At 57.0% G+C, this 9,668-nt stretch overlaps 1 protein-coding gene across 2 annotated transcripts in view; it reads right to left on the reverse strand.

Annotated features, from left to right (window-relative positions):
- The window catches only part of DSCAML1 (DS cell adhesion molecule like 1), a 113,809-nt gene extending 110,611 nt beyond the window's left edge, over nt 1-3,198 (reverse strand). Inside the window, exon 1 of one of the 2 annotated variants that reach the window (XM_040615990.1) lies at nt 3,014-3,198. In XM_040615990.1, the coding sequence (XP_040471924.1) occupies nt 3,014-3,056 (43 nt within the window). In that variant the 5' untranslated portion in view covers nt 3,057-3,198. The remainder of the gene's footprint in view (nt 1-3,013) is intronic. The other variant, XM_040615991.1, reaches the window with a different exon arrangement.
- Between the last annotated feature and the right edge of the window lie 6,470 nt (nt 3,199-9,668).

A 9,668-nucleotide genomic window follows, 5' to 3' on the forward strand; every position in this document is an offset into this window, starting at 1 on the left:
GCAGGGACGAGGATTTCCACCACACAGCCGACAGGTGTGGGAAACGAGGGGAACGGATCAAAAGGGCAAGCTCTGAAACCTCGCTCACCTTCTTCCCCCCTCCAAGTTGCACTCACTCCCTTCTCTCATGGAGAGGAGCCGGCACAGCCCTTTCAAAGAGGCAGCAGCTGGGGCAGGCAGCAAGCGTTAGCACGAGTCGGGAAATGGATTTCCTAAATGTTTGGTACAGCTCTGCTGGCAGATGATGGCGGCGACATGCAGATTGTATGCCGTGGGGTTTGTTTCTTAAGGATCTACAAGCAGGGAAAGGGTAACTCACAAAACCATGATTATGTAAAAATATGTAGCTGGCTATAATCTAGATTTCAAAGACAAGAAACACTCTGCACCCAAACCTGCCACTGCATAAGCCTCCCAGGAACGCACGCGTCACAACGACTGCAACAACCGCACACCTTCCTCCTTCGTGCCCTCCTAGGAAGTTGCACTTATTCACAGCCTGCTTATCTGGGTGTGAGATGACTTCACGTTATCCAAGGCACAGCTCAGAACCCGCATGCTGCCATGTCAGAAGAATTCCTGCCACAAAGAGAGGCTTCCAGCTCTATGCTTGCGCGGGCTCATTCAGCCACCTCAAAGGAGGATGGAGCGCTCCCCATCCCTCCGCCTCGGGACCATATAGGCAGAGACCAGAGCACGGCAGCAGAATGGCGCCCTGTGCCACAGCTGCCCAAAGCTGAGCCTACAGCTCCCAGGCAGCCCCTGGCTCCAGGAAGGGCTGCTCGGTAGCACATCCCTGGCACCCGCCACTCGTGCAAGGCACAGCCTATTCCTCCGGAGAACAAATGCACCAAGAAATAACTAGGGTTGCCTATATCAATTTTCTCATCCAAAGGCAGGAGCAGCCCTAAGCCCATGCCAGGTGCAGGTAAGGGCTCCGGGCAAGTCACCATCGTGGCTCCTTGTGCTGGGAAATTTTGGCTATCCGCAGGATAAACAAACACCGGGCATGGCGAGGAATTCAGCACTGCAGGCTTCTCCTCCGTGCATTTAATGAGGCTTCCATGTTTTATTTCAGAGACAAATGAGCGCTGTGCCACACTGGGGGGCTGAGATGGGGAAAGATTAAAAAATGCGAGCTGCATCGTTCACTGCACCCAATACAGGAACATCATGTAAATATAATGCCAATATAAATCAGGCGGCAGGGACATCCAGCAAGAACAGACAGGGAGACGCTTTCCCAGCTCCAAGCCTCTCAATTTTGACCAGTATGTTCTTCATCGCACCGCTTGCCACTCGCCTCCCCTCCTCCTCTGCCTGGCTGCTCTCGCTCGCACTGCCAGACCATCTTCCTGCTCAACTCCCCGATTGTTTGCTTGCCAACCGCCTATTTTCGGTTATTTTATAAGCAGGGGAGAAATAAGCAGCTACAGCCCATCAAGGGATTTCTAAACTTCAGTGGTCCCCTGCATCAAATGTGTATTTGCTTTCAGTTTCTACTTGAGCTCTTGTTCTACAGCAGGAACATGTTAAAAGGATGTGCTTCGATGCCCAGAAATATTAAGTATCCAAAAGGTTTATCATGCATTAAGCAATTCATTTTTTTTAGCCTATTATTATAATGAAACTTCCATTGTATTGCTGTCCTCTCTTCGGAACCATTTCACTTTAACACTTTCCATCACCAGGTCTGTTCAACACTGAAGATACATTTAATTTCTTAAAAAAAAAAAAAAAAAATGAGGCCATGAGGAGTTGTGCTAATGGAGGCTTTTAATTTGCTCTTCTCAGAAGAGATAGCTCTGTGGGAAGAGATCCCTTTTCCAAGAAGCTGGGGCTGAAAACATGCAAAAGCAATAAACCCAGCACAGCTCTTTATTATTTTGACTGGGGGGAGGGGGGAGGATGGGACGGACACACAAATCATAGCATCCTTGACAGTTATTTATTTTCAGATCTGTTTTTTCCTTTTAGCACCATAAAAAATGCAAATGTAAGCAAAGCAGATGCTGGCACGTTCAGCTCAGTGGATCCTATAACACAATAGCGATTTTGGGGTAAAGCTCCCAAACGCAGCTTTACTCCAGCTCACATAAAACGGCTACTCCATAATTAATAATTGATGGAATAATTGATCATCACCACACAACTGGCCTGGATGCCCTATTAAACCTTGGTAAATATTTTTCATGGGATTAACATTCAGATAAATGGGTAATGTAATAGGCAGCAAGAGAAGTCTCATGAAAGGAGGCAGCTCCGTCCCCTTTCTTTCACTTTCCTCATCTGCTAAAATTTTCCCCTCACCGTTCTCAAACGTCAAAAAAAGCTAAATAGGGCAAATGTCATCTTACACCCCCCAAGCAGACCATTTCCCAAAAGGTGGGCACTTCCATCACCACATCTGCAGGTTGGGTCATGTGCAAGAAGGGCAATTTATTACAGAAACATAATTAAAAATTCCCACAGATTTGGAAACGGGCAATTCCTTTATGTAACGTCGATTGATTGTTGTACCAAACGCACCGCGGTTTCACCGCCTGCCTCACGCACGGCTCCTTGCCTTGATTTTTTTAATTGCATCTCTAGCAGAGCGTCGGTTTGGAGCATTACCTCTGTAGATCCGAACGGCAGTCACTTAATCTCTAACTTTACATTAATCTCTAACCTAAGCGCGTGTCTCCTTGACACACTTGTTCCCTGGTTGTTCCCCCCCCCCCCCCGCCCCTCACCCAACGGGATTTACACCAGGGCGCTGGGCCACCCTTCCCACCGCCTTCCCGGGGGGGAGGATGCGGTTTGGAAGGCGCCGGGATCAGCGAGATGCTGCGAGCGGTCCCGTCGGTGCGGGACTCCCGCTGCCCACGGGGAGCTCCCGGAGCGGCTCCATCGCCCCCAGCCCCACGACGGGGACCTCCGGGGACAAGCAACCCGAGGGGTGCCACGAGTGGGGGAGAGCCCACTACTACCACCCTCACACACACCCCACCCCCCTCCCAGGGCCACTTACCTTTCCGCAAAGAGTACAGCAGGAAAAAAGTTACCAGCCACATGCCATAAAGAGCAGCCGTGGCCCGGGGCTGGCGCAATGTGGGGCGGTGCGGTGCCCGGTGCGGTGCCCCGGCGTGCCGCGCTCCCTGCCGCCGCGCTGCCAGCCAGGGTGAGGTGCCCGGAGCCGAGCTGCAGCCGCTCCTCCTCCCCGAGCCCGGCGAGTGGCGTCGGGAGGGTGGGCCGGGCTGCCGCGCCTGCCCCCGCCTTCCTCCTCCTCCTCCTCCTCGCCCGGCCCGGGCTGCGAGCGGCGGCTGCCCCGGCCCCGCTGCCGGCAGGCTGCCCGGCGGCTCCCCATCCCGCACCGGCGGCTCCCCATCCCGCACCGGCGGCTCCCCATCCCGCACCGGCGGCTCCCCATCCCGCACCGGCGGCTCCCCATCCCGCACCGGCGGCTCCCCATCCCGCACCGGCGGCTCCCCATCCCGCACCGGCGGCTCCCCATCCCGCACCGGCGGCTCCCCATCCCGCACCGGCGGCTCCGGCTCTGCCCCGCGGTCCCATCTGGGGCTGGGAACAGGGGGACAACCAGGCCACCCGCTCTCCTCCTCCCCGGCCTCTGGGATGCTTTATTGAGCAGCCCGGGGGCAGAAACCAGGTTTTCCGGCACCAGCCCACATCACTCCCATGGCAGGGGGCACGGACAAGACGGGCCTAGCGGACTTCATTAGGCATTCATCCCTCTAGCCAGCAAATAACAAATAAATACTAGTTAATGCTTTACTTTGGGGGGGTGTTTACTTAAGGCTTTGCTCCAGCCTAGGATCTTACTCCCCAAGATTTATTCGCACCAAAGGCAATTTATCTGGAGCACTTCAGAAAGCCTTTTCTTGAAGTGATTGTAGCAGGTTTTCCTTGCTTTCCAAAACAGCTTTTCCAATCCCAGTTTGTTGGAAAATAAACAGGAAGATTGAAGCATTCCAATTTCAAACAAAATAATGAGTAGAATAAGCATCATGTACTGATTTTTAAAAGTCGCACTGTTCAGATTTAGTTGAAAACCTAACCATCATCACCCAGCAAATAAAAAAAAAATATATGGAAAAACAGCTGCTCCTTGGCCATTTTCAGCCCATACCGGTTCATTGCAATTCTTCATACTTGGGAGTCCCGTGGAAGAACCAGAGTTCACCCACACCGCCGAGGTGGTACTTGCACAGCGTGGGTGAGCGATTCCCGTTTCACAGAGGAAGGACACGGAGAAGCTGGCAGGGCTAAGGCTCCCACACACCCACCCCATGTGTCCCCCTTCCCCTCCCTACTCCAGGCCACCCACGCCAGAGATACCCTCATTTTAGTGACAAGCACGACGAGGCCAGCTGTCACCTAACCCACACAGACACCTGCCCAGACCTCAGGGACAGAAAGCCAGCAGCAGAGGCTGGAGCAAACATTGTGCTGGTGCTGTGCGGGTCCAACACGCCATGGTCTCTCCTCTCCCAGGAGGTGCTTCTCCTTCCTCGCTGCTGCCAAGCTCCGTCACCAACCCCCCCTCAGCCCATTCCCAGGCCACCTCAGCAGCTCTGTCACCGTGCGTGGGTGTCCCCAGCACACAGCCCTCCCACACACGCACAAGCTCCTCCCCGGGCCCCACGCTGCTGGCATGTTCGTACCCCTGCCCGTGTCACCAATGTCCTGAGAGGTGATGAAGCAGCAGCTGATGCACACCCAGTGCCTACACACCCCTGTAGGAATCAAGGTGCATTTCCATCACCACCTACATCCACATACAGATGTTAGCTTAGCAAGGAAATTGGTATTCAGGCCAATACGCCAGGCAACAAGCAAATCCCAGGCTTGGGGGACCCCCAGCCACATGCCAGGCATCTGCCCCCTTCCCTCCCCGGCAGCTGCTGCAGGATGGAAGCGCAGGCCAGCCTACCTAACAGCAACCTTGCAGCCACAGAAACTGCCACAGCAGATTGCTATCCAGCACACAATGCCATGGACTCAGGTGCAGTTTCTACTCCTATGCTCAGGGGTGAATGAAACCGGGTGGGCTGGCGGGGCACTCGCTGGCACAGCGCCTGCAGGGCCTCACAGATCTCCTTTTGAGGCACATGTGCAGGGGGAGTAAATGCCACTCACCGGTTCATTTTTAGCTCCCTTGGCTGTTCAGCATCTCCAGTGAGTTTCCTCATCATCCCTAGCTCAGAGAACCAGCCTGTACCCAGAGCACTAACATCCCCCTGCCAAAGGCTCCTTCCTGCAGGGCAGGACAGCATCTGCTGGCAAGACGGGAAGCAGCATGAGAAAAGACAAAAAGACAACAACTAAAAGCTGACAGGGTGAATGACCAGCCCCATGTCACGCTCAGGGAGCCATGGCGAGTCCTTGAGCAGTCTGTGCTGTTCATTACGGCCCCGTTTGCTCCTCCATCGACTGTTCAGCCCAGACCATTTGTCAGCCTCCTGAGCCCAGACACACATGCGGGTCTGGCAGCAGAGAGCAGGCAGCCAGGTGCTCCCCGGAGCTGGCTCCTGCGAACCCACACCTGGGACTTGGCTCCTGCCCAGCAGCCACCATTTGGGGACATCAGCCTTCCCACAGCTCCCACATTTGAAAACGCAGAGGAAGCATTTGTGCATCGCCTTTGCATGAGCATTCAGCCAGGAAAGCTGGTACCCTGCTACCATCCACCCATCGCCAGGCCAGAACAGCATCCTGTGCTTCATACAGCTGTGATCACGCAGGGCTGAAAACCATCAGGTTAATTATTTGGGCAGTGCCAGCCTGCACTTTGGCAGCACATAGGAGGCTCCCAGGAATTGAGGCCAGCGCTGACACACTGGGAGAAGCATGTCTAGCACTCCCTGTAGCCACTAACCTGCTAGCTGGGAGCAAGCAAGCTGGCAGAGCCTTGCTGCACAGCTAGCTGGAAGGTGAAGCACATACCAAGGATTAATTCCCTGGGCCAAACACCACACAAGACACAGGAGAAACTAGAGCAATGCATGCCTAAGCACAGTCCTGACCCCCAAGAGGCTTCCTGCTTCAGCAGGGGGGACCCTCGGCACTTCACCACAGCAGAACACACACAGCAGGGCCTTTCCCACAAAGGACATGCTTCCACCTCTCCCCAAGGGTAAGGGACAGCGTTGCCACCTCCTTCATCCTCCCCATCCCTGGCATTTTTTCTGACCCTGGGCAGCATTTACAGTCAGCTCCAGGATCCCCAAACCCCACAGCTCTGGGGATTACAGGGGTGCCCTGTGCCTGAGGACCCCGTTAGCCAGCCAGGTGCCTTCCCGCAAGGGTAATCCTTCCACTCGTGCAAAAACCCACCCCCATACCAGCACGCAGAGGGTCACCAGGGAAAACAGCCGAAAGGGAGGCCCTAACAGGCACCTCCTCAGCTACCGGGGCCAGCTGCGGTCACCCATGCCAGGAAAGGGGTGCTGCGGAGGGGCTCGCAGCACTGTAGGGAACATCCCTCACCCCAGCATCACTCCAGCTAGTGCATACCCCACCTCCCACTGGTCCCCAGCCCCATGCCCTCGGCCACCCTCCCAGACAAATCCCCCAGAGGAAGCAGTCATTAAAACAACAGGGTTACTTATCTGGCACGAGCCGATTTCCACAAAGCACTTCCCACGCAGTTGTGACCTTAGCCTGGGAGTGCCCCTCCGGTGAGCAGATCCTGCCTGCTGTGAGCCCTCACCAGCCACCCACCTCCGTCGGGAGCGAGGGGCTTCGCCCTGCCTGACAGCCCCCCCGCCCCCTCCCCCAGCCACCGCTGCCAGCCCAGTCCCACCAGTAACCCCACAGGTAAAACAAGTACCTTCAGGGCGGAGGAGGAAAAAGGCTTTGGGGGTGATTGCAGGACAGGCTGCAGCTGGGCTGACTGTGGGACCACCTGGGCGTGAAGGGGCTGGGCGCTCCCGGAGGGGTCTGTCCAGGCACCGACCCTTGCAGCGATGCCTGGGCTGACCCCCCATGCTCCTCCGCAGCCCAGGCATGGGGCAGCAGCTCCCCACCCCCAGGGCTGGCCTCTGCCGTACCCCGGGTGGTGCTGAGGGGGAGGAGGTCCCCCACCTTGCCTGCGGGTATGTCGCAGCCCCTCTCCGTGCCTCAGTTTCCCCAGCAGCAGAGGGCTGCCAGATGGGCGGTGGGAGGAAGGATGCCCCGTCGGCGGCAAGGGGCTCGTACGCCAAAACATCCTCCTTGAGCCCCTTGGGCCCTCGCACTACAGGAGGTGCCGCGTTTCCCCAGGGGGCTGCTTGTGCAGGGCTCGCCCCCCCGGGGCCAGGCGGGACCCCGTGCCGCGGGCAGGAGCGGGCAGCCGGGATGCTGCGGGACCAGCCCGCGCTGCCGCTTCCCGGGAAAGCCGCTTCCAGGGCAGAAGCTTGATCGCTGCTTCCCTCTAGTGTCACGGCGCTACCGAGCGAGCAGGGGGCAGCCCGTCCCGGGGAAGGCGAGCGCCCTGCATGCCCTGGCCACCCCAGGGCGAGCCTGCAGTCGCCAAGGGCTCTGCAAAGTCTTTAGCAGGGGCAAAGCACGGTCCTGAGGCACACGGGGTGAAGTCACCAGGATCCTTCTTTGCTTCCCACCTTCAGCCCACTGTGAAACCCGCCGCCAGGAGCCACCCTGTCCATGCCTGGGCTCCCGTTGCCCAAGCCGAGCTGCTGGGCACCATCCTGCGGCAGCCATCCGCCTCAGCACGAGCAGTTATTTCCTAAGAACCGCTGCTTCGGGGCACGTGCAACGTGGAGGTGGGGCTGAAATGTTATTTACTTTGGTTGGGAGGGTAATGCAAGGCCGTGGAGCGCTGCTGTTTTGGCAGACGCGTTGCCGTTGCTGGATGCGCTGCCTTTTTGGGAGCAGAACAAAGGGAGACTGAGGCGTGTGGCTGGCTCCCCGCCAGCCCAGCCCCATCTCTCCATGTCGTCAAGTGTTCCTCTTTGGCTCCATTAGTCACCATTTGCTGCTCTCCTGTTTTAACTAATGAGGAGACATTTTGCATACACATTTCCTCACGGGCCAAATGCATCCCTGGCATCATGGAGGTGGTGGAGGAGTGCTGGCAGGCTCCGGGCTGGGTGAGCTGAGTAGCCAGCCTCCCTGGCTGATGCTCCTCCTGTTCCTGGTGCCTCGTCTCCTCACATTCACTCGTGGATTAAGCACAAAAGCTGGCCAAGCCACAGGCCGGCCAGAGCTCCTCTCCCTCCTACCTGTCCATCCAGAGACCGGTGGAGCAAAGAGGGAATAGCCAGTGCCAAGGGGAAGCTGTTCAGAACTGGAAGTCTTCCCAGAGGAAAAGGACACTCCAGTTGTCCACTGTATTATTTACCCAATCCCCTTTGTGTCACTGAAAAGATTTACTTTGAGGAGATTAATGGCTCAAGGGACTGAGAGGGAAATCCTCCAAGATTGCCTGGTTCAGGGGAGAAGACGAACACCTCCTCACAGAGGCCACAGCTCCCAGCTGACCTGCGGCACTGGGGCTTGTCCCACGGGGCACCCTCCGATGGGGACCATGACTCCCCCCGCCCCGGTCCTGGGGAGCGCAGGAGCCTCTCACCAGGGCAGCAGCATGAGAAAGGCAGCCGAGCAGAGACATGGTGGCCTTTCCCTGTGTTCTTCCCGGCTTCCTACTCCCACAGCTCCTGGGCTCAATATCCAAAGCAAAGGACTGGGGAGGCATGGAGAAGGGCAAAGAACCCTGCCTTGGAGGTGGCTTACGCCTGTGTGCCAACCCGGTGAGCAGGGGCTGCTGGCAGCACCCTTTCCCCCGGCACGCGGAGGCCACATTTACCATGCATCATATAATTTGCTTATGCCTTTCCCCTGTTCCTGCTTCCCACGTTCCTGGCTAAGTCCTCCAGAGGGCTGCTTGCAGTTTAACTCTGCTCATAGCCTGGCTTCCAAATGCAACCCCCAGCGCAAACCTTCAAGTGTTGGCGGCGTCCCCTGCCCTGCTGCCGCACACCCTGCCAGCATCCCCGACCCCCAGCCCCAGCCAGGGGTGCGAAGGGCTGTGCGAGCGTGCGTGCACACGTGGGTGTGCGCGAGCCATGCAGAATAATGCTATTAATGCCATCTGGTGCCGAGACAGAGATCCCCCTGTGCGGGAGCCAGGCACGGCTTTTCGCTCCCCTTAATCCCCTCCCTTGGAGCTGCAGGGGGTCTGTCTGCGGGGCTCCCCAGGGGACGCGCACCCTGAAGGGCATGCCTGTGCCCTGAGCCCTGGCACGCTCAGACGCTGGGGAAGACAGGGAGCCCTGGACCTCGAGGATGTGGGACCCTGCTGAGGACGGGCTGATTTCATACGCCGGCTGCCTTCCTGGCTGCTGTGCCCTTCTGCTGCTTCTTCAGGGGACACAGCCGCACCGCACGCCTCGCCGGTGAGGATCTGGAAGCAGGCAGGACCAGCTCTGCTGCAAGCAAACCCTGCAGCTTCTCTGCGCTGCTCAACAGGCATTTTTCTCCCTCTGCTGAAGGACTCTGGTTCCTGTTCAAGCTGTGCAAAGCTGCAACGGGTCTTTATTAGTGGGTCAGTAGCAAGTCAAAATTATATTTCAAAATAATCTCCTTACTGTGTTAAATAAGCACCTCAGATTAGACAAATTGCACGGATTTTGCCTAATAACCTTCTCCCACCTAATCCTATTTTACTG

Source organism: Falco naumanni, chromosome 16 (assembly GCF_017639655.2).
Source record: "Falco naumanni isolate bFalNau1 chromosome 16, bFalNau1.pat, whole genome shotgun sequence".
Taxonomy (NCBI): domain Eukaryota; kingdom Metazoa; phylum Chordata; class Aves; order Falconiformes; family Falconidae; genus Falco; species Falco naumanni.